The sequence below is a fragment of the Pempheris klunzingeri genome, chromosome 9 (genome assembly GCF_042242105.1).
Source record: "Pempheris klunzingeri isolate RE-2024b chromosome 9, fPemKlu1.hap1, whole genome shotgun sequence".
NCBI classification, from domain to species: Eukaryota; Metazoa; Chordata; class Actinopteri; order Acropomatiformes; family Pempheridae; genus Pempheris; species Pempheris klunzingeri.
Genome location: NC_092020.1, coordinates 26,064,543 through 26,089,909, shown reverse-complemented (window position 1 = coordinate 26,089,909; position 25,367 = coordinate 26,064,543). Strand labels below are relative to the sequence as shown.

At 41.1% G+C, this 25,367-nt stretch overlaps 1 protein-coding gene across 1 annotated transcript in view; it reads left to right on the top strand.

Moving 5' to 3' along the window:
• The first annotated feature begins 251 nt into the window (after positions 1-251).
• The window catches only part of nfkb1 (nuclear factor of kappa light polypeptide gene enhancer in B-cells 1), a 32,829-nt gene continuing 7,713 nt past the window's right edge, over positions 252-25,367 (top strand). The window contains exons 1-14 of the mRNA XM_070836322.1: positions 252-342; positions 705-748; positions 1,195-1,276; positions 6,821-6,861; positions 7,885-7,983; positions 17,036-17,187; positions 17,283-17,446; positions 17,715-17,873; positions 20,422-20,526; positions 22,236-22,327; positions 22,632-22,770; positions 23,326-23,478; positions 23,649-23,765; positions 24,560-24,715. Of these exons, the coding sequence (XP_070692423.1) occupies positions 710-748; positions 1,195-1,276; positions 6,821-6,861; positions 7,885-7,983; positions 17,036-17,187; positions 17,283-17,446; positions 17,715-17,873; positions 20,422-20,526; positions 22,236-22,327; positions 22,632-22,770; positions 23,326-23,478; positions 23,649-23,765; positions 24,560-24,715 (1,498 nt within the window). The 5' untranslated portion in view covers positions 252-342; positions 705-709. The remainder of the gene's footprint in view (positions 343-704; positions 749-1,194; positions 1,277-6,820; positions 6,862-7,884; positions 7,984-17,035; positions 17,188-17,282; positions 17,447-17,714; positions 17,874-20,421; positions 20,527-22,235; positions 22,328-22,631; positions 22,771-23,325; positions 23,479-23,648; positions 23,766-24,559; positions 24,716-25,367) is intronic.

Sequence of the window (25,367 nt, the reverse complement as noted above, 5' to 3'; positions counted from 1 at the left end):
TATTATAAGTGACTGATGGGAGTTTTACACCTGCTGAAAACAGGACTGGACTTACGTGACTGTGATGTTAATGTTAACTTATATCTGCAGCTCAACGTCCTAAGGTGACTTGTGACGAACCGTTAAATTGGCAGATTTGTGAATGGAGTTTCGTGTTACGTTCTCCTATAGGGTCACTCTTCAGGGCTAGCACCCAGTTAGCTCGGACAGGTAGCGGACTGCACCGGGACCCGAAGGCCGCTTTGTGACACGGAGCGGACAGTCAGACAGCCCGCTGTGCCCCTGTCGGTGCTGTGGACGGTTATTAACAGGTTATTGATTAATGACAGAAGCAACAGTCCGGTAAGTGCTAGCTGTTAGCCAGGGAGCTAGCGCTATTCTCACAGGCGCGTCCATGTGTAACCGGTGCGGGAACGCGCGGTGCACAGCAGCAACAAGTGTCACTGAGGGATTATTGATTAATAAATAACACTAATGCGTGTTTATTGGCTGACATTATATCATGCATTACATTATAAATGCAGAAATGTTATGATTAAGACAAATTAACTTGACATTTAGGTGCACTTTCTAATGTTTTTAGCTTTTAAAAAATGTAATTATAATTGAATAGTGTAATCACATGTTTTTTATTTAGTTGTTGGTGGTTATTCTTGTATATTTACCACTGCTTTGGGTGTAACCGATGTACCTGACCTTTGCAGACACCATGGCTGGAGACGACCACTACCTTCATACTTCCAACCAGGTAAACTCATGTTTAACTATTCTCCTTCTATTCTGACAGCACAGCATGCTGGGAAATTATTGCATCTTCACAGGAAGTATCTCTTTAGAATGAATCAAATATGTTGTTTTACTAAAAGTTATATTCACTGACAAAAATATTGTTGTTATTCGCTTTCTTCAAAGCCACAAGACTCCAGTGACAAAAACAGTAATTTTACCTTACAGCACATGGGAGTTGGGCGGTCTACCGCTGCCTCAATTGGTTGTTATTTTGTGCTCACAAATATTGTATTGGATCTGAGCTAACTTATTAAAAACACCAAGGTCACAAGATATCACAAAGAAACTAACTCATGAAGGCAGCAGTAGACCAGCAATGTCCGTTTTTTGTGAGGTAAAATTAGTGTTTTTGTGAATGGAGTCTGGTGTCTGGTGTCATTCTTCATGTCTGCATTCTTCTTTCAGATTTTTGACAACATCATGATAGATTCAACGTGGGATTTTCCACATTTTCCTGCGATGTCTCAGAACCCGTCTCTGCGGACAGGTGAGACCCACACGTTCATACTGCTGCTGGAGAGCCTAAAGGGACAGTTCACATGTTTTTAAAGTGTGGTTTTCTGAGGTCCTTCTCCATAGTCAGTGTATCACCTACAGTAGATGGTGTTCAGCAGTTTGGAGAAGAAAGCAGGAGTCTTTTCAAAGCCACCAGACTCCATTGACAAAAACAGTAATTTTACCTTGCAGTACATGGGAATTGCTGGTCTACTGCTGTCTCTGTCAATAAACTAACATGTTAGTTCAGATCCAAACTAACCCTTTAAAACACTCAAAGTCACACAATAACACAAACTAACTACCCAAGTGCGGCAGCAATAGACCAGCAACTCCTGTGTCCTGCGCGGTAAAAATACTGTTTTTGTCAATGGAGTCTGGTTTGAAGAATGCATAGATGAATATAACAGAAACTGAACATGTGAGAGCCAGGAGCTGCAGTTAATGAGGATCTAATTAACTACATTTCTTCTATAATTCTGTCATAAATGGCTGAATGTGACCGTATTGGTGGCAGAAGCATCAGGGAAACTCTCTGTTCTTCATGTCTGTGATAGCAGCTTTCAACTTTATGAACTGATAAACTATTAAACGGTAACTATTCATTGTTAAACAGTGTAGGTGTGTCACACCAAACTTGTGTCTTAAAGGGGAACTTTGGAATTTCTGAACCTGGACCCTGTTTGTACATATTTTGGTGTCTGTTTTGGTGGCTGCCAAATGGGCTGCAACATAAGCCGAGTAATCAAAGTAGGTCCACTAAAAGTGCTTGTTTGATCCACTGACAGACTCAGAGTGTTATTCTAAGTGTGTGACAGCATCATGGAAAGGATCCCTACAGAGAGAGACCTGGAAGATCCTTTTGGTTTAACCACAAACAGCCGTTATATCGCTCTCTGCACACACACCAGACTACAGTCACAAAATCAGTGATTTTAGAGAACAGAACACAGGAGCTGCTGGTCTACTGCTGCCTTGGTCTCTTAGTTTCTTTGTGATATTTTGTGACTTTAGTGTTTTCAGAAGGTTAGTTCAGAACCAAAACAATACATTTGGTGATACACAGTAACTCAAACACACTAACTGATTAAGTTAGTGGTAGATCAGCAATTCCAGTGTTCTGCAAGGTAAAATTGCTATTTTTTTTCAATGGAGTTTGGTGGCTTTGAAGAGAGCGATGTAATAGCTGGTTATGATTTAAAAAAAAAAAAGGATCGTACTGTGATCAGGTGCAGTTGTCCCAAAGGATCATGTTGCAGCCATTGCAGCCTGTTTGGTGGCTGCTGACTGATGTGATCTACTGGACCAGTTCCAACACTTTTACTACCTACCAGTCAGTCAGACACCAGGATGTGGACAGACAGGAGCCTGGAGTTATTCTTTAACAGATGTAGACAAAACAATGCCAACTCAAGATCCAGTTACTCACTCGTCTTCATCAGTAGGTGTAGTTTGGCCTGTTGTCCTGAAATGAAGTTTTGAGTTCAGTAAAAGTTGAGTGTTGTTGATATTATCAGCTCCTATTAATGTTTATCAGTTTTTAGCTTCTATTTTGTTGTTTTTTGGTCTTTACTTCCTGGTTCAAACAATAGTTTGAAGTGTTGCATCACAGTTTAGGAACGCCTTGTTGTCACCTTTTTGATTTTTTTATTTTTAAAATCAACTCTTTGGTTCTAGTTTCTCCAATATGTGGATGTCTTTGCTTTATACGGCGGTAAACTAAATGTCTTTGGGTTTCGGACTGTTGGTCGTACAAAATGAACCATTTGCAGACTGACATTTTGTAGACGGGAGGTTTTTAAAGTGAAAAAGAAGTGGGAGATTTGAAGAGGGGGTGAAGACGCTGTGTGAGGTTAGAGGGACAGACGCATGCAGGTATGTTATAGAAGCACAACAGTCAAATCATCTCTTAATGTCCATCGTGAATAAACGTCCATACATCCACTTAGAAATGATAGAAAAAAGAAGCTACAGAACCTGCCTGAGAATCTTCATGTTTTTTAGGTTTCCGTCAGTGTCGCTGCGATCCAGCGTTAGTTATCTGCTCATCTAAGTGTCCACTGCAAACTGGAGTGGCTAACAAATAATTCGGCTCACTTTTAATGGAGCTAAAATGTAAACCAGTATAGGCTAAAATAACAGAGCTCAGGGTGAAGCCCACAGCGAATTAGCTGACTCCATGGCAACATTATACTTCCTGTTGACACTTGTCTTGATATTAAGCCAACCAGGATATTAAAAGGATAGTTACCACAATGTAAATGGAATATTTATCATCTTAGCAGATATTTATTGTCATATTGACCGGCTATTAATGTCACCAGTAACCAGCGTCCCTTGACTTTTGGGGGAATTCTTTATTTTATTTATTTGGTGGTTGGAAGTGCTTAGTGGCTGAGCAGGAAGCTCAGCATGTGTGATTGACAGCTCATTAGTTATCGAGCCAAGAGATGACTTGCGGACTTTTGTGGAAAAGCCAGCAGCTGTAACGATGATCGCTGGAGCGGCTGGCAGCATCTCAACCCACCAGCGAGTGGACTTTGAGTTGGCTCTTAATGAAAGAGTTTGGTCTGCACCTGCTCTTCATGCAAAGCGCCTTGAGATAACACGTGCTATGAATTGGCGCTATAGAAATAAAGATTGATTGACTGATTCTGTCACACATTTAGATCTTTGTTTTGGTGTTTGGACCGTTGCGGTGGAGGAAGTACTCCGACCCTTTACTGAAGTAAAAGAACTAATACCATGTTGATGATGCTACAGTAAAAGTATGTGAGTATAATGAGGAAAGTGTAGTAAAGGTTGTGTGTGCAGAAACGTGTCTGTGCTGTTATAAATTATTAGATTATTATTCCTTATTATTATTATTATTATTATTATTATTCATGTAAAAGCAGGTTTTTACTGTATTCCAGTGATTAACTCCAGTATTTTTGAACCTGGATCCTACTTTTACATATTTTATATATATTTAAATAACTGGTAGGATCCCTACAGAAAACTCTTTTTGTTCAACCAGAAACCAGTTGCAGTACAAAACAGTAATTTTACTAACTGATGGAGGCAGCAGTAGAGCAGTAACTCCTGTGTCCTGTTCTCTAAAATCCCTGTTTTTATGAATGTAGTCTGGTGTGTGTGCTGTTTGTGGTTAAACCAAAAGGATCTTCCAGGTCTCTCTCTGTAGGGATCCTTTCCATGATGCTGTCACACACTTAGAATAACGCTCTGAACTGTTTATTTAGCGTGCAGCTGGTGATTATTTTTCTCCACCAATATGCTAATTGTTTGGTTTGTAAAAAAAATGACGTAAACAGTGAGAAGTGGCGTCACAATGAGCCCAACGTTATTTAAAAATAAAAAAAAACACACTGAGATGATTCAGATCAGAAGCTACAATCAGGAAGAACAAGTCCGACCACCATTAGTTCACAAATAGTTCTCAAAATAGCTGAAGCTGTCAGATCAATGTAGTGGAGTAAAAAAAGAAAAATGTACTCTCTTGTATTCAAGTACAGTACTTGAGTAAATGTACATAGCTCCTTCCTTCAGAAGCTGATAATGTTAAAAGATTATGTGGAATCGTTGTTTTAATATAAATAGTGTTAGATTGTTTTTGATTAACCACAAACAGCCTTTCTATAGCTCTCTTCAAAGACACCAGACTCCATTGACAAAACCACTAATTTTACCCAGCTGTACATAGGAGTTTTTTAGTCTACCGCTGCCTCGATTAGGCAGTTTGCGGGCATTATTGTTTGACTTTGGTGGTTTATAGGGTTAGTCTGGATCCAGCATAATATCTATGTAACACACAAAAACACAAACAAGATGAAATATAAAGGTGATTGTAGACCAGAAGCTTTTGTGCTCTGCGAGGTAAAATTACTGTTTTTGTCAATGTGGTTTTGAACAGATGTTGTATTTTGGGACAGAAAGTGTCCTGCTCTGCCTCACAGTTTCAGAAACATTCTCTTTGGGAAAAGAGTGATTGCATAAATTTAGGCACACGTATATTTATATCGTAATGTGAAAGATGAGTTTCATGACGTGCTGGTGCGTGTCGTATGTGGTGAGAGTGGGGCGGCGTGGCAGAGCTCTCACTTCCCTCTTTGTGTCTTCACTCTGAGGTAACGATGGAGCAGGAGGCTGGTTATAGATGTGTAGGATGAGGGGAAAGAATCTCCTCTTTACATTTAAATGTGAGTAATGAATGTGAGTCATCGGTAGAGGCAGCTTCAGTTCCTCCGTCACATATCAACAGCAGGACTGTTGGTGCCATCATACATGTTTCCATACAGCTGCTAGTTTAATACCTTTTTACTCCAAAAACTCCAATACAAATGATGATTAATGGGATTTTAAAAATGACTGATCACTCTCTGCACACACACCAGACTACATTCACAAAAACAGTGATTTTAGCTCACTGAACACAGGAGCTGCTGGTCTAGATGTAGCTCTACTGGTTAGTTAGTTTGTGTTATTGTGTGTTGCATAATTACTGTGTTGGATCTGAACTAAACCTTTTAAAACACCAAAATCACACAATAACACAATCAAACTAACTGATGGAGGCAGCAGCAGAACAGTAACTCTTGTGTTCTGCATGGTAAAATTCCTGCTTTTGTCAATGGAGTCTGGTGTCTTTGAGGAGAGCGATGTAACGACAGCTGTTTCTGCTTAAACGGAAAGGATCTTTCTCTTTAAACAAAAAGGCCAATCTCTGTAAGTTACTACCAGTTATTTAGACACCAAATATGTAAAAATGGGTCTCAGGTTTAAAAAATACTGGAGTTACCCTTTAAATGAAAGAAATCATAGAAGAGGATAAAATATGAGAAATCAGGAATCCAAATTTCAGTTCTCACTGCAGCAAGCGTCTGATGTGAATCACTGGAATAACAGACAGATTAAATTCTAATTAATCAATTAATTTTACAGATAACATAATGGAATATGAGTTTATACATAAATTAACATTTAAACCACTGGACTGACAAAAAATCAGTTTAGTGTTTATAAACCAAACAATCAATAGATTAATTTCCTCTATTACTCTCAGTATTTTTACACTGTGGTATTAGTACTTTTACTGCAGTACTTCGTCCACCTCTGCTGACTGTCGCTGTGGTTGTGGAGTGACTCAGTCTGGTGGTGATGATGATGATGATGATGATGATGATGAGGGAGGAAATGGCTGCAGCAGCCAGGATGCTGCGGACGATCAATGTGAGTGACTGCAAAGCAAACCAGGTCATTTTGAGTGATTGTTACCGTTAGCCGACAGGCAGCGTTCACCACAGAGCGTGGGGGCTCTAATGTGGTGTCTCTCATTTTCCAACCAACAAAACTCCAAAAAAACTGAGTTTGGTGTGACACCTGAAGGACAGTGAAGGACGACTCTTCTTCTGATATAATTGCTGCTGATTTGTTAGTGGAGCCCTTTAAGGTAGTTTATAAAAGACCAAAACGACGCTGACTTGACTCTAAAGACGGAAAACTGTGTGAAGCTGAATCAGTGTCTCTGTGGTTTCAGTGGACGGACCGTTCCTGCACATCGTGGAGCAGCCCAAACAGGTAAGACTCACCTGTCCTCCTCCTCCTCCTCCTCCTCCTCCTCCTCCTCCTCCTGCTGCTGCCTCATCGTAGGAGTTCACAGTGATGAGAATGATCAGATGTAGGAAGACGTGTGAGAATGATTAATGCTGAGAAGTTGAGTTCAAGACATTTTTTTTACAACTGTTTTTTCTCCTTTTTTTTTTTCCAAGGATAGAAATAAAGAAAAAAAACAAACAAAAGGGAAAACACGAGGGGCCGTTCTTACTCCTTATTATGCAAGTGTTTATCAAAAAGGTCCACACGGTCTCTTTATTCAGCTTCAAGCTCCCTAAACGTCTCCATTTTTGACAAGTGATAAGTTAGTCTTTCCATGGTATAGATTTCGTCAATAATGTCCAACCAATGTCCAGGTAGCGGGCGATCAGTTTTCATCCAACTCCTTGTGATGACCCTCTTACATGCAATGATCAAGACCTTGAATAAATAAACATCCCCTTGTTCCATTACTTTACTACTACTCAGGTAGAAGTTGATGTATTTAAAGTTTCCACCACAGAAAATAAGCTGTAAACCTGAAACCAAGGTGGACGGGAAGCTCGTACAGTTGAATCTGTCATAATTAATGATGTTAATTAATGTGCCCCTTCTTAAATAAACACGCAGACAAACTAAAAAGCACCGCGGCAGATGATGCAGACTGATTCTGCTCTCTGTTCGACCAATAACTAAGTGATTAATAAGTATGTGTTTATCAGCTATTTCCAAAATGAATAAGTACTTTACAAATAAAGAAATACTGAAGTAAAGTAAAAGCACAGTAGATGATAAATTACCTGCAGTAATAAAGTTATAATACAATGTAAATAATGATAATTAAAATGAATGTATACAGATTTTTTTCATACATAAAACGCAGCTTTAAGTGCTTTACGAAAAAAATATGAATAAAAATATATAAGAAAAGAAAATATAAGAAAAAATAAAAATAAAAATGTTAAGCAGGAACAGGAAGAATAAAATGTGTGTGTCTGTGTGTCCCAGCGTGGCTTCAGGTTCAGGTACGGCTGTGAAGGTCCGTCCCACGGTGGTCTGCCCGGAGCCTCCAGCGAGAAGAACAGGAAGACCTACCCCACCGTCAAGGTAACACTTTCTGTTTCTGTTAGAGGAGGCGGTCTGGCCCGCTCGGCGTCTTTAAAAAGCCTCACTGACTGTGTTTGACTTTCACACCTGATTCCAGCGTGAAACGATGTCCAGGAAGTGATTATAGACTGCGGTCGGCTTCCGTCTGCAGAAACACTCGGTTTCCTGCAGAGCGAAGAGCTGCGAGCCGACTCTCTCTGCCCTCAGGATGTTTGTTGTCTTTTCTCTCAGCGCCGTCCTCGCTCTGCTTCTGTAGGTCGACTTAATAGGCGTGGGAACTTTAAGGCCAGTGGAGGATGGGTTTACTCTGATTGTTCTAAAATTTAAGGGCAATGCAGGATTTGATGTGTTTTATTAGACATAAGAGCAGAAATCAGCTGGTGTGTTTTCACCAGTTTGTCATCAGAGTACATTATTGTGCAGGTTGCACAAACTCTGACCTGTATGGAGTCGACAGTTTTCCCAGCAGGAGAAGCAGAGCTGGTCGCTTTGTGCCTCGGTGTGTTTAGTGCAGGCGAGGAAACGGGACTTCACTGTGGCGCTCATGTCAGACCAGAGGATCAGGTGTGATGATGTTTTAAAAGTGAAAGCTGCTGCTGTTCCTTCAGCTTCTGGTTCTGCTGGAAATGAAAATGAAAATGAATCCCTCTCAGGCAGAGTTATTTAGTCATTAAAGGGAACTCAGAAACAGCATTTTGCATTATTATTATTATTTTTTATTATTATTATTATTATTATCATTATTATTATTATTAGTAGTAGAAGTTGTACAGTAGTGGTAGTAGCAGTAGTAGTTGCAGTAGAACTAGTAGTAGCTGCAGTAGTACTAGTAGTAGCTGCAGTAGTAATAGTAGTAGTTGCAGTAATAGTAGTAGTTGCAGTAGTAATAGTAGTAGTTGCAGTAGTTGCAGTAGTAATAGTAGTAGTTGCAGTAATAGTAGTAGTTGCAGTAGTAATAGTAGTAGTTGCAGTAATAGTAGTAGTTGCAGTAGTTGCAGTAGTTCCAGTAATAGTAGTAGTTGTAGTAGTACTAGTAACAGTAGTAGTACTACTAGTAGTAGTACTAGTAGTATTAGTAGCAGTAGTAGCAATAGTAGTATTAGTAGCAGCAGTAGTAGTACTAGTAGTATTAGTAGCAGTAGTAGTACTAGTAGTATTAGTAGCAGTAGTAGCACTAGTAGTATTAGTAGCAGCAGTAGTAGTACTAGTAGTATTAGTAGCAGTAGTAGTACTAGTAGTATTAGTAGCACTAGTAGTATTAGAAGCAGCAGTAGTAGTACTAGTAGTATTAGTAGCAGTAGTAGTACTAGTAGTATTAGTAGCAGTAATCCGTCCCCGCCCCAGACTATAGTCGTGTCCCTGTGAGGCGTTCGCAGGTTCACAGGAGCTGAAGTTTCCCGTCTCATTGTGTCTGTTGATGTTTTTTGTGGCCTCTGAAGCTCCCACATGTTCCGACCAAACCGGAGGAGACAGGAAATCCCCAGATTCCTGCTGCAGTCTGACGCTCGCTGAGCAAAAAAACACCAGCAAAATTTGATTTGATCCAGAATTTAGACACATCCCCACACATGTTCTTCTAATGTGCTGTAGCCTCTAATGGACCTTAAAACAAATCAGCAGGTCTGTGGGTTTGGATTCAATTACTTCAGGAATTTTTCAGGAAAATAAGTGAATTTTGTGTAAGGATCCGCACAGGTGCTGGAAATCCTTACAAAATACTTGTTTTTTTTTTTAAAGGTTTGAAAAGTGCTTGGATTTTGTAGGAAGTGCTTGAAACGGATTAATAAAATAAATCTACCACAGCTGAAAGATGCTGGAAAAGCTTGATAATGTACCTTGAAAATCCTTGAAAAGTGCTTGAATTTGACCTTCAGGTTTTTTTTAAATAGATTTTAAAATATTTTTTATACATTTGTGACTTAAATCTCAGAGAATATCCATTTTTTTCCACACAAATGTACCACTTAAGTCTCAAACAATAGAATTTTTTCTCATAAATTTGAAGGTTTTTTTTCTCGTAAATATACCATGTAAATCTCAGTGTCAGTTTCTATCTAGTAAATTCGCAGCTTTAATCTCAGAGAATATCAAAGTTTCTTTCCCATAAATATACCTAAATAATCTCAGTGAATATAATTTGTTTTCTTGTGAATTTTACCACTTTAATCTCAGAGTATCTGTTTTTTCTTGTTAATTTACAACTTTAATCTGGGAGGTTATATATATAAACTCCTCAAAAAGTTTGGAAACGTTATTTCAGTCAATTATTTCTCCCCTTTTAATAATACCAAGGAAATTTGGAAAGCCTGATTAGTCACCTGTACAACTTGTAATGATCGTGCTTCTGTGGAATGAGCAACGAAACTCAACGTGTGAGTAGCGCCCCCAAAGAAATGTGCCAAAATCCCCTGCAATATTCTCCTGTTGGTCTTCACTCTTGTTGTGAGTTGCTTGGTGAATTAGGTAGATTTGGTAGATTAAAAAAAAACAACAACACATATTGGCCATTTTCACTTTATTCATTTTACAGTCAGGGACCTCAGTAGCGTGTGGAAGATCCTCCTCATGTGTTCAGCTGATCCCACACGTGTTCAGTTGGCTTGAGGATGGAGTTCGGTGCCAGATTCTGGAGATATGGGATCACCACTGGGTCCGATATCTCTCTGCATTGAGGATATTGCAGGGGGCGCCACCCACACCTGGTTGTAAAGGTGACTAATCAGGTTTTCCAACGAATTATTAAAGGGGAGGAATAATTGGACACACTGCACAGCGAGCGTCGTCGTCTATGGTGTGATGAGGCTGATACAAACTCATAAACACAAAAAAAAAACTTATTTTTGTGAGGTTTTTTTTTCTTGTAAATTTGAAGCTTTAATCTCAGAAAATATCCAAATTTTTTAACTTGTAAATTTGTGACTTCAATCTCAAAAATTCAGTTTTTTCTCACAAAATGACCGTCTCCTCCCAGCTCTGTATTATTATTATTATTATTATTGTTGCCATGTCAGCGAATGATATTTTTTTCCCTTTAAGACTGAAATATTGAAAATATGTATTGACATGTTCATATTTTCTGTCAAGAAGAACAAACCACAGGTCTGTTTGTGTCTCTGTGTTGGTTTTGAGTTGCGTCAGACAGACGATGCGTTCATGTGCGTGTTGTTGTCGGCGTGTTGAGGCTGTGGAGCGGGAAAACCCCTCCTGTTGGTGATGGAGATGTTTCTGACTCATCAAACCTCTCTGTGAGGACGTCTTCATCAGAAATCAGTTTTCTTTTTCACTGATAAAATCATCATAATCCATAATTTATGCCCTTGAGTAACTCAAGCAGATTTGTTTTTATTTTATAAGTCTGTAATTCCCCAAACTTTTCCTCAGAAGTTTCCTGAAATAAAATCTGTGAAGTGACACTAAATGTGGGGGGAAAATAGGAATTTCCCTAAAAGAAAGTCCACAATATGAACATTGTTTATTTACTCACTTGATCTCAGAATATATATATATAAAATTCACATTAAAAAACTTTCTAGGGGTTAATTTAATGAATTGGAAGTTGTCTAGTACCAGATTACAAAGTTATTTCACTGGAAAAATCCAGGAATTTCCAGTGAAATTATTCAGAAATTACAGACATGTTGAATTAATCTTAACTGACATGTGAAACCACCGACACTCTGATGGGGAAATTAAGTCATTTCAGGGGAAAAAGGTCATACTGTCTATAATAAATGAATGAATCAATCAAAAGTTACCGACCTGACGCCAGCAAGCAATAACACACTGTCATCAGCATAAAATCGTGGAATGCTGCACAAATTATGATTAAATTAAATCAAATAATCAATGAAGAAACATGATGCTGGAACTGAAGCAATTATTTTTTTACAGGAAATAAATACTCTTGATTAATTACAGAGATGCTGTAAGCGGTTATACGTTCACCTTTTACCATTATCTTTCATCCCTTTTAAATTGTCAACAATGTCGTCATGAAATTAATTTATTTGCATGAGCTTATTAATTCAACAGAATGAAAACAAGTCGTAATTGATTATTAATTTGAGGGCGTAGATAAAGTCATTCAACAGCAGGCGACCACGGAACAGTATTTTGTGAGAGCTAATAATTAATATTGGAATAATTTGTTTATGAATTAACGTTTGTTTGTGTTTGACTGCAGCTGGACTCCATAAATGGAGCGTTTGAACATATGATTAATTAGTCTGTTCCTATTAATGTAAATAGTGTCTGTTGATTGTTTTTGTTCAACCAGAGATGTGATATTGCTCTGTTCAAAGCCACCAGACTTCATTGACAAAAATGGTAATTTTACCAAGCTGAACACGGGAGTTTTTAAGTCTACTGCTGCCTCGATCAGTTAGTTTGTTTGTGTTATTGTGTGACTTTGGTGTTTTAAAAAGTCAGTTTGGATCCAACATAATATTTGTGTAACACAAAATAACACATACAAGCTAAAATACTGTGGCAGCAGCTGACCAGCAACTCCTGCGTCCTGTGAGGTAAAATCCCTGTTTTAGTGAATGTAGTCTGGTGTGTGTGCAGAGAGCGATATAACAGCTGTTTGTGGTTAAACCAAAAGGATCTTCCAGGTCTCTCTCTGTAGGGATCCTTTTCATGATGCTGTCACACACTTAGAATAGCCTCCATTTGGTGGCTGCTGCCTGAGGTGATCTGCTGGACCAATTCCAACACTTTTTGTATAGACACCGAACTACGTACAAAAAGGTTTGATAATGCAGACATGATCCTCTAATGCTGACATTAATGAGCGTCACTAACTAACTAACGAACTTTTGGTTGAAGGAGCTTCTGAAGAGTCTCCTGCTGGCCTGGACTTGTCCCAGTGTGACACACACACACACACACACACACACACACAGACACACACCTCTGCAGTGTTTCATGTCTGTTGGGAATTTCCTCCCATGACACCCACATGTAATTACAAGGAAGTGGTGTTGCGTCACAAGCTGGAAAGGTATTTAGTTTCATCTCAGAGATGAAAGCTCGACATCCAGAGGTGTGATATCTGTGTTAGCGCCCACTCGGGCCCAGAAGCACCGACACGTTTTAACCCTTTGTTGTGACTGACAGACCGCCGTCCTACTTCACGTTCGTGCACTTCAGCGCCGCCACAGACTGCTGACTGCTGCAGAGCCTCAGGTGCAACGGAAAAAAAAAAAAAAACGCTCAGTAAGAATAAAGTGAGAAAGGAAGGAGACACATTTTAAAGAATTTTCTCAGAAATCTTTGATGTTCAGTTCATGTTTCTGGACTCATTTCCTTAGAATGATAATACTGTATTGTAGTTTTGACTATAGGAGTCATATAACAGTAAATCTACTCTACCTACTACCTACCTGGTGTCTTTAGTTCACATCCAACAAAGTATTTGTATAAACCACAGTAACACAAAGAAACTAACAGACTGAGGCAGTTTGTTTGTGTTTGTGACTTCATAATAAAGCACAATTAACTAGTCTGTGGTTTTATCAATGTAAATGATATCAGAGTGTGTTTGTTTAACCAAAAACAGCTGTTAAGTCAAAGCCACCAGACTTCATTGACAAAAGCAGTAATTTTACCTGACAGGACACAGGAGCATTTAATCTGCTTCTGTCTCAATCAGGTTTTTTTTTTTTTTTATTGTGTGACTTTGGTGTTTTAAAGATTAAATTTGGATCCAACACAATATTTTTGGAACACACAATAACACAAACAAACCAACTGATGGAGGCAGCAGCAGACCAGCAGCTCCTGTGTTCTGTTCTCTAAAATCCCTGTTTTAGTGAATGTAGTCTGGTGTGTGTGCTGTTTGTGGTTAAACCAAAAGGATCTTCCAGGTCTCTCTCTGTAGGGATCCTTTCCATGATGCTGTCACACACTTAGAATAACACTCTGAGCCTGTCAGTGGATCAAACAAGCTCTTTTAGTGGATCTACTGTGATCAGGTGCAGTTGTCCCAAAGGATCACGTTGCAGCCATTGCAGCCCGTTTGGTGGCTGCTGGCTGAGGTGATCTACTGGACCAGTTCCAACACTTTTACTACCTACCAGTCAAACAGGGCTCAAGTTTAAATCTACAGAAGTTACCCTTAAAGATTCTTCATATTTTCTCCTACAGCTGTCAGATATCTGTAGGCAATTCAGACACTTTTTGTTCTTCTGCATCAGGATCAATCAGATTCAGTGTTTGATCACAGACACCTCACTGACAGATACTAACACCCTCCCAGCTGTTTCAACCTGCTGGGAGTTCCAAATACTACACATGATCTAGTTTGAACACCATCGAGCCAGGAAACCATGAAACGGCAACATGCGGCATATTTCTAGGAACTGGATTTGTCTGCTGGAGCTATTCGATTGGTCGACCGCACCAGGAAGAGGAAGTGGGCTTGTGTTTATTTTTTTATTTTTTCGGGCCGTTGCAACGTTCCTGCAGGCGTGAACCTGCACTGACACGACACACACACACACACACACACACACACAGAGTAGAAACAGGAACCGTATTTTTTACAATCTGATTTCCTTTATGTAAAACTGCTCAGTAACAATAAAGCAGTGAGATAACATGAAAATCAGTGTGTGGGAGACACTGAAGAAAAAGAGGAAACCAAGAACAAGAAAACAATGCCGATCAATACACTTAAAATAGATAAATGAAAATAAAAATAGACTGGAAGAGTCAGATTTCATGTTGTTTCCCGGAGAAAAGAATATTAAAGGTTGTTTTTGGAGACACTGGATTCTTGAATGCAGCCATAATCAGTCTGTTTTTTTGTCTCCTTCCTCATTCAAGTTTAATTTGTTACAGCCATTATTTAACAGTTCACAGAACCTGTATATTGATCTCTGAAACAACCAAACTGGATTGATCTGTATTCAGATTCTAATCTCTGTGTTTGAGACAGTGTAGATCTGTATTTATGAAGCTGAATGTGCCTTTAAATAGTGGCTGTGGTGCTTTATAATGTAAAGAACGTGAACATTATCAGTAAAATGACTTATCTAGGCAGATTGTGAACACTGTTGTCAACACTGTCTCACTTTTACTCCAGCCGAACGTTATTTATGAACTCAGTCGTAACTTAAAATCACCAATTGTTCGCTGAACGCTGGTGTTTCTCAGATTTCTCAGTTTTATTTTGTGCAAACAAGGTTAAGACATGAAATTATCAACAGCTGCAATGACAAAAGATCCTTTTGGTTTAACCACAAACAGCCGTTATATCGCTCTCTGCAAACACACCAGACTACATTCACAAAAACAGGGATTTTAGCTCACAGAACACAGGAGCTGCTGGTCTGCTGCTGCCTCCACCAGTTAGTTTGATTGTGTTATTTTGTGATTTTGGTGTTTTAAAGGTTTTGTTCAGATCCAACACAATTTTTGTGTGACACACAATAAGACAAAGAACCTATCCATTCAAGCCAGCAGCAGACCAGTGTTCTGTGAGCTAAAATCTCTGTTTTAGTGAATGTAGTCTGGTGTGTGTGCTGTTTGTGGTTAAACCAAAAGGATCTTCCAGGTCTCTCTCTGTAGGGATCCTTTCCATGATGCTGTCACACACTTAGAATAACACTCTGAGCCTGTCAGTGGATCAAACAAGCTCTTCTAGTGGACCTACTGTGATCAGGTGCAGTTGTCCCAAAGGATCACGTTGCAGCCATTGCAGCCCGTTTGGTGGCTGCTGGCTGAGGTGATCTACTGGACCAGTTCCAACACTTTTACTACCCACCAGTCAAACAGGGCTCAGGTTTAAATCTACAGAAGTTACCCTTAAAGATTCTTCATATTTTCTGTACAAACTTATGTAAATGATTTTAAGTTTATCTATGCACTCAGAGTAATTTGTTTATTCTTCCACTATGAAACCTTTTGGTCTTTTGGGGCCAAGATAAAAATATCATGATAATTAAATAGTAAAATTACTTTGAATAAGATGACGTCTGTGAGTCATCGTATCGGGAGAAAGTGTTTCTGAACCAGAGACACATAAACAAACTGTGTTTGAGTCATCTGATGGGTCCAGGCACACTCAGATCTGATGTGACACCTTGACCACATGATGCAGTCACAAGTTCAGACTTTCCACACCAGCCGTTCTTCACATTAGGCGCCCTTTAAACTTCAATGTGAGCTAAATGTATCTGCACAGGTGACCAAGCTAGTCTCTAAAAATGGACATCAAGGCTTCTTTTTAATAATAGTTCAATGACTAATCCATGAGTGCAGCCGTTCATTACTGAGTCATTTGTTTGTAACTCTTACAAATAACCCAGTAGAAACACCCCACCCCCCCACTGTGTGTTAGTCAGTGTGTTAGTGTGTAGTGGAGGTCTATAGTGTGTGTGTGTTAGTTAGTCAGTGTGTTAGTGTGTAGTGGAGGTCTATAGTGTGTAGTGGAGGTCTATGGAGCCTCCATGAGGACAATAAGCAGAAACACCAATGGAGGCTCTGGGGAAATCTTTCTGTTCTATCAAATCTCCGTCGCTCAGAAAGTAAAACCTGAAACAGTTCAGATCTCTTCTGGAGGTTCACAGATCTTTAGTTTCTGTTTCTACATCCACTGTTGTTCTGGATCAACATGTTCTCTGTCTTTCTTTAGTCTCCTCTGATGAACAACATGTCTGATTCCTGGATTTCCTCCATGTTTCTCCAGTCTGAAGTCTTTTCTCACTCATTCTGCTTTAGTGACTTCTGGAACCTTTTAGCTGAGGTTGGACACATTTTAGGGACATGAAGAAGAAGAAGGTCCTCCAAGAAATGACGTCACCAGAAGAAGAAACACCAGCGTTTAGATAGCAGAGGGTTAACTTATCAATTGTTCAGTTTTTAAGACCAACATTGACAACAAGACTGATTGATTGCAGGGATGAGACCGTCAAGCTTTATCAGCCCCAATCAGAGTCCTTTTTTCCTTCTCTACATTCAGAGAATTAAAAGTCTTGTGAGATTCAGTGTGAATCTGCTAGTCTGAGGTGTAAAACGTGCTCTGTGTGTGTGTGTGTGTGTGATTCAGATCAGTAACTACCAGGGTCCGGCCCGGGTGGTAGTCCAGCTGGTGACGGCTCTGACCCCCGTCCCTCAGCTTCACGCTCACAGTCTGGTGGGGAAACAGTGCGACAAAGGGATCTGCATCGCTGACCTTCAGCCCAAAGACTCCAACATCAGGTCTGCAGCCCCCACACACACACACACACACACACACACACACACACACACACAGTAAGAACCCCAGTAAGGACTGTGGGGTATTTTTTCGTTAGTTTTCCAAACCTGGGGATCCTCCATGTGACGAAGAAGAACGTGGCGAAGACTCTGGAGGAGAGGATGATCGAGGCCCTCAGGATGGGGTACAACTGTGGAGTAGCCATCCACCCCGAGATCGACGCCCTGCAGGGGGAAGTCCGAGTCCCTCGAGAACTCACAGGTATGTGCTGCTGTGTGTGTGTGTGTGTGTTCTTGTACTGGTGTCTTTGTGAGGACCTAGTGACGTTTCAGACTTTGACCGGACAGATTGGAAAGTGAGGACAGAAAAGATTTCCCTTCACTCTCTGAAAATCAAGCATCTTATGTCATGTCACATATTTTGAGATGTATTGAGGCTCTGTGTGTCTGATGAACCATAAAACAGTTTCCTTTCTGTGTTTTGCCTTTAAATAAATTCGTTGTTTGCCCCCCCCCCCCTCTCCCTTCAGACCACCAGCGCAGTGCGATCAGCAGCGTGGCGTCTCTTCAGGCTAAAGAAATGGACCTCAGCGTGGTTCGGCTCATGTTCACGGCGTTCCTCCTCGACAGCGACGGAGGTTTTTCCAGACGGCTCGAGCCCGTCGTGTCTGAACCGATCTACGACAGCAGTAAGTCTGAACACTGTTACACATCTGTGCTCTGTAGGCTGCTTTCATTAAAGGGTAACCACTGTATTTTTAATTCTGGGCTCCACTTTTTCAAACATATTCTGGTGTCTAATTAACTGGTAGGTACAAAAAGTGTTGGAATTGATCCAGTAGATCATCTTCACTATGATATTATCTGCTAAAAGTGACTGACAGGCTCAGATTGTTATTCTGAGTGTCTGACAGCATTATGAAAGGATCCCTACAGAGATAGAAACAGCTGTCACATCGCTCTCTTTAAAGCCACCAGACTCCATAGAGAAAAACAGGAATTTTACCCCTCAAAACACAGGAGCTGCTGGTCTGCTGCCGCCTTGAACGGGGAGTTTCTTTGTCTTATTGAGTGTAACAGAAATATTTTGTTGGATCCGAACTAAACCTTCAAAGCACTAAAGTCACACAATAACACAAACAAACTAACCAATAGAGGCAGCAGTCCACCAGAAAGTCCTGTGTTCTGTGAGGTAAAATTACCGTTTTTGTCAATGGAGTCTGGTGTGTTTGAATAAACAATAAAAGATAAGAAAAAATACTAATATTTAAATAATAGATGAAATTATACAACACAAAATGAATGGATTACAGTGAAGTGTGAACAAAATGAAATAATCTGCTCGGTGTTTTATGCTTCTGATTGTGTCTTTTTCAAGTTTTGTCGGTGAGCGTTTGGTGGGGGGAGTGTGTTAGGACAGATGAAACTCTCTCCGCTCTGTGTTTTCTGAGACTGTAGCTCACGTTATTCAGCTCGGACAGATCGCGGCGTCCCTGCAGCTGAGGGTTATGGTCGTGTCGTGTCAGGGCGCCTGGTTTCATTTCCCTCTTCCTGCTGAGTTGGTTTCCGTACCCTGCAGCTTCCTCTCAGCCGCTCTGACGACAGTTCTGCACTTTCACTTTAGATTCAGACTCAGACTTTACGTTTTGGTGTTTTTAATCCTCCCTTTTTTAATCCTCTCAGGAGGTTTTTGACTCAGCATTTGTAAAAGCCCCTTTTTCCAGTTTATTGTTTCGTATTGTCTCTTAGAGGCTGCAGCAGCGATATGAGCGTGTCTGACAGAGCAAACATGCCAATGATTCATCTGCTCTTAAAGTGGCTTCAGTAGAGCTGCAACAATCAATTGATTAAGTTAATGGAGTGTTTATTTGCAGCCTGATAGAAATAGAAATAGAAACAGAAAGCCTTTATTGTCATTGTACTGGGTACAATGAGATTAAAAAAAGGGCAGCTCCTTAAAGTGCACAAAAACAAGTATAACACAGTAATAAATAATTAAATAAGTGGCATCAGTGCAGAAACGTCAGTGCAGATCAGAGTTCAAAAAGGTGACAGCTTTGGGGAAGAAGTTGTCTCTGAGTCTATTCGTTTTTGAACGGATGGACCTGTAGCGCCTGCCAGAGGGCAACAGGTCGAAGAGGTGGGAGCCGGGGTGAGTGGTGTCCTTAACAATGTTCCTGGCCCTGCTGAGTTGTGAATGTCAGTCAGGGAGGGCGGAGGGCAGCCGATGGTCTCCTGCGCCGTGTTTACCACCCTCTGTAGTCTCTTCCTGTCGGCCTCGGTGCAGCTGGAGTACCACACCGAGACAGCGTAGGTCAGCGGGCTCTCAACTGAGGAACGATAGAAGGTCACCAGCAGCTGTGTGTTCAGATGTTCCTTCCTGAGCACCCTCAGGAAGTGTAACCGCTGCTGGGCCTTCTTGACCAACGCTGTGGTGTTGGCTGTCCAGGAGAGGTCTGCGGAGATGTGGACGCCGAGGAACTTGAAGGACTGGACTCTCTCTATGCGTTCGCCGTTGATGTACAAGGGGGGCGGGGTCGACGCTGTTTCGTCTGAAGTCCAGGATGATTTCCTTGGTTTTTGTGATGTTCAGTGCAGGGTTGTTCACTTCATCTCTGTAAGCCTCCTCATTTCCCCCTGAAATCAGCCCCACTACCGTCGTGTCGTCTGCAAATTTGACGATGGTGTTCTCCGGGTGGGTGGGACTGCAGTCGAAGGTGTAATGCAGATGACCAGACGGTTCGATCACGCTGTGTAAAGAACGAGGAATTCCTTTTCAGACTGAAGTCGAGTGGTTTAGTTACACGACTTTCATATCAGAAAACTGGATTCAAATTCTGTGTGAGACACAAAACTGCATTTATTTATTTGTAAACTTGCATATTTTTTTTTCTTTTATTACTTTTCTGTTTTTTTAGTTGCAGTTCGGTTAGGTTTAGGCACCAACGCTACTTGGTTAGGTTCAGGAAAAGATGCTGGTTTGGGTTCAAATAAGAATATAAAAGCCATTAAACAGAAAGTATCCTCTCAAACACCTGGTTGTAAATGGCTGAACACTGACATATCAAGCTATTTTCATTATGGATTAATCCATTTGAGTAATTTTAAAGAGTTTAAATGTATCTAAAAGTCAGATTTCCTGATTTCAGCTTCTTGTATGTGAATATTCTCTGGTTTCGGTGTTGTAGTAGCTCTCTGCAGTCTGGTGACCTGCTGTGTGTCTCTTTCCTCCCTCAGAGGCTCCGAACGCCTCCAACCTGAAGATCGTGAGGATGGATCGCACTGCCGGCTGCGTGAGCGGAGGAGAGGAGGTCTACCTGCTCTGCGACAAGGTCCAGAAAGGTGAGGCGGACTGACAGTCACGGCTGCACAGGACACGTGGGATGAAGATAAAACCTAAAATCAGCCTGATAACAAGCTGAAAAACACGATTAACGGACGGTTGAGCTCAGATTTTAGTCATCATGATTTTTGTTTCCCCTTAAATCTTTCAGTTTCCATCTTGAACAGATTCTTCACTTTCACAATATGTGGCAGGGATGTTCCTGAGTGGAGGAAATGTAAATGTGCAGAAAAACTGTTTTAACTGGTTGTTTACCAGAAGGTATCGCCGCCTGCTGGAGGGTTCGTTCAGTCCTCTGCACACACGTGTTTAAAGAAGCATTCAGATTCTTTTTATCAGCGATGTTACTGAAGGTTTGTTAGTCGATCTGACTGTTTCTGAACTGTCTGTCAAACTTTGAGAGCCCACTACAGCCCAAATAATTAACTAAAGGTAAGATAAGATAAGACTTGATTGATTTTGCATGTTACAGCAGCAGCAGGGGCACGATAGGCATAAATAGAAAAAAATAAGCAATAGTAGGAAAGCAGGAAAGTATGCTGCCTACCCTCAGCAGCTCTGGTGTAAAGGTCAAAGCTCGGGCCGACAGGATGCTGTAGGTGTTCGACGTGACTGTTAGCAGAGATAAATTAAAATATATTATTTATCTGTGCAGATAAATGAAAACACTCGAGGTGTCGGTCAGGATTTAGGAGGCAGGGCAGCTGATCACAGAGCTTTAAATCGTCCTGCAGTGTTTCACACATTTTACTGTCATTAACCTCCATCATTAACCTGTTAACCCACAATGTCAACAGCATGTTCAAATGATCGATGTTTAACGTTGTTCCATCTGAATTATTGGTGTAGTTTACTGTAGTTTACAGTTATTCAGTCGGACTAATTAAACATGATTCATTCAGCCAGTTTCATATTTAACTGTAACCAGAAAATGCACCACAGCTCTGCTACTGACTACACAGGCTTGTTGTGTTGTGCACTTCCACTCATTTGTGTGGTAAACATTTTTTATTAAGCTTCATATTTTAGAAAGTAAAAGAGGTTCAAACACAGTGAAGGTATAAAGGAGAACTAGTGGACTGAAAAACGAAGATGGGGTAATAAAGATTATTTCCTGGAGCTGCTGCGGTTTTCTTTTTAAAGCTTTATTTGAATGCACTGACACTGAACGGTGTTTCCTGGTCGGAGCAGTTTTGGCGTTTTGTTCTCCTGGAGGAAGTTCATCCTCAGGGAATTCCCCTCCGATTTGTGAGCCGCTCAGGAGGAAACGGCCAATTGAGGCTGTGATGTGATCATACCTTTTTTTTTCTTGTCCTGCGCAAGCACATTAAATGCACGCTATATTTAGAATATTTTCACCCTTTTAACTTGCCGCCAGTCGGCTCTTCCAGACGGGAGAACTGAACTGGAGTTACGTTCACTTATTCTCTCTTCAAAGCCGCCAGACTCCACTGACAAAAGCAGTAATTTTAGGTTGTTGGTCTTCTGCTGCCTTGTTTAAAGACACCAGCAACTCCTGTGTTTTTCAGTGTAAAATTACTGTTTTTTTCAATGGAGTCTGGTGGGTTTGAAGAGAGCGAAGCAAGGTGGGTCACACCTGATACCTGATTTAAGCCAAACTTTGTGGATTCTAAATGTAAGTACAGGATGAACAGAGATATCACCACTTTCATTAGGATTAAAAATAAGTGTGTGTGTGTGTTTCCAGATGACATCCAGGTTCGTTTCTACGAAGAAGACGACACGGGGGTGACCTGGGAGGCTCTTGGAGATTTCTCTCCTACGGATGTTCACAGACAGGTGAGTCACCGAAGAAGCACTGTTAGTAGTAGTGATGGGAGCAGCATGAGCAAAGTACTAGTTGTATAATCAATAGTACAAGTATCAAACATCATCAGTACTTCTAGTATGCGTTGGTCGTATCGTAGTATTTGTTATAGGCTACATATTAGTAGAGCAGTACTCTGTAGTAGTGGTAGTACTATGAGTCATATCAGTATTACAGTAGTACTGCAGTATTAGTACTTCCAGTAGGATTAAACGTGACTCATCCACAATAAGATCCATAATCATGTTACCGTGGCGACGTGTTCTCTGCCATCAGTTTGCCATCGTGTTCAAGACGCCGAAGTATCGAGACCAGAACCTGCAGAAACCGACGTCGGTGTTCGTCCAGCTGAAGAGGAAGTCCGACAACGAGACCAGCGAGCCCAAACCCTTCACCTACCACCCTCAGATCATAGGTAGGTCAGGTGGCTCCGCCCTCAGATCATAGGTAGGTCAGGTGGCTCCGCCCTCAGGTCATAGGTAGGTCAGGTGGCTCCGCCCTCAGGTCATAGGTAGGTCAGGTGGCTCCGCCCTCAGATCATAGGTAGGTCAGGTGGCTCCGCCCTCAGGTCATAGGTAGGTCAGGTGGCTCCGCCCTTAGATCATAGGTAGGTCATGTGGCTCCGCCCTCAGATCATAGGTAGGTCAGGTGGCTCCGCCCTCAGACCACAGGTAGGCCAGGTAGCTCCGCCCTCAGATCATAGGTAGGTCAAGTGGTAGCAGGTAGGCAGGTAGCAGTCAGGTGTAACAACACTGAGCTGCCTGGGAGACTGAACTCAGGTAAAACAGTCTGACTGTCTGTGTGAAAACTTTAGTGTTAATGTGACTGTCGTTATGAACAGGTGAGCTGTTCAGGTAATCACTGCCCCCTGCTGAAGCTTCTTGGAACTCACTGTTCAGGTAACATGATGCTCACCTGTGCACACGTTCACCTGCATGCTCTGTGTGTGTGTGTGTGTGTGTGTGTTCAGACAAGGAGGAGGTGCAGAGGAAGAGGCAGAAGACGTTGCCAAACTTCCAGGACTTCAGCGGTCATGGAGGAGGAGGAGGGGGACTGTACCGAGGAGGAGGAGGAGGGCCTGCTGCAGGAGGAGGACCTGGCTCTGCAGGAGGAGGAGGTGGAGGTAAGGCCTGGAAAACCTGGAACATCATTGACAGATTTTGGAAGAAAAGAAGAACATAAAACTTACTCTTGATTGTTGGATTTGGCCAAAACATTCAAGAGTCAGAAAACTTTATTGATGAATCTGTAAAAGTGGATTTTGAATTTGGGTGCGTTTGATTTGTCCTCCAGGTTACTTCCACGGCTTCACTACCTACAATTATGGCGCAGCAGCAGCAGGAGGAGGTGGAGGTGGAGGTTTCTCTACAGGATACTCAGCTGGTCTGGGAGGAGGCGGCATCAAACATGGTGAGAAATAACCACAATGATCAGAGGCAGCTAAGGGTGCGGCTGAATAGGAATATTTGGAACATCTTTTATAAACAAATCAGCACAGATTCCAATGAAAAAATGGTATTTTTTTATGCAAAAATGTACCAAAAATATTTGCGTAACACAAATATTGTGTTGGATGTGAACTAACCCTTTGGTTTAACCTCAAACAGTTGTGATTTGGCTCTCCTCAAAGCCACCAGACTCCATTCACAAAAACAGTTGTTTTACCCCATATGGAGTTGCTGGTCTACTGCTGCCTCAGTGTAGTTTGTTTGTTTGTCTTGTGTTACACAACTATTGTGTTGAATCTGAACCAACTCTTCAAAGCACCAAAGTCACTCAGTAACTCAAACCAACTAACTGATCGTGGCAGCAGCAGACCAGCAGCTCCTGTGTTCTGCGATGTAAAATCACTGTTTTTTTGAATGGAGTCTGGTGTGTTTGCAGAGAGCGTTAACGGTTGTTTGTGGTTAAACCAAAAGGATCTCTCTCTGTAGATCTGCTGGACCAATTCCAACACTTTTACTACCCACCAGTCATTTAGACACCAGGATGTGGACAGAGAGCATCCAGGGTTAAAAATAGCATTTCAGTTATATTGTTTTGCAGGTCTGTCTCAGTTTGTGAGGAAACGCTGATAAAATGTTGATAAAGTGGAAATCTGAGGAAAAGACATGTTGGAGTCTCATCTGTCGATTAAGATTCATCACTTGCTGCTGCTGTTGTTGTTGTTGTTGTGCTAACTAGACGTGAATGTTGTGTTGAAGCCTCTCAGGGCGACGCAGCAGACGACAGCGGTGACGACAGCGATCCAGACGATGACTCGGGGTCAGGGGTCGTTCTCAGAGCTTCACCCCAGCCAGGAGGCCTGGAGGTGGGGGAGTGGACTGAGGAGGGAGGGGTCAGTGTGGAGCCAACCACAGGTACACTGCTACTGCTGCCACCTTTTATATACACAGAGAAACACTAACAGTGCTGCAACAGATTTTAACTTCTCCATTCACTGATTAATCGTTTGGCTGAGAACAAAATACCTCTTAAAATTTCTCACAGCAAAAGTTTGAGGTCAAAACCCAAAGAGATTCAGTTCACTGTGAGAGGAAACAACGAAGCTGGAGTCAATGAATGATTGTAATTTTTGCTTAAAACTGATCAAAATGGTCAGTTTGTTGTTATCTAATCAATTAACTGACGAATTGTTTCGGCTCTCGTGTCACAGAAGTCGTCACAGGTTTGATGCAGCAGCCAAACAGATTTCATTTTCTTTCACTCAGTAAAATAAATCAAACGCTGGGTTTCGTTTCCACACAGTTTACAGTTTTTACGCTCTGAGACTTTTATCTAGTTTTATATCAGCAGCACAGATGACTGACGTCTAGAGACTCCGTAACTTCTGATAATGTTCAAGATATGTTCACATTTTTGTTTATCAAAAGTTTCAAAATGGATCAGTTATGGACAGGTATTACCAGACAGGTACATCTGCATAAAGAATACCTCTCTACACATAAAGGAGGAGAAATAGAAATGACATTAAAAAGACCCCAAAAAATAGAGATTAGAGATTAAATAGAG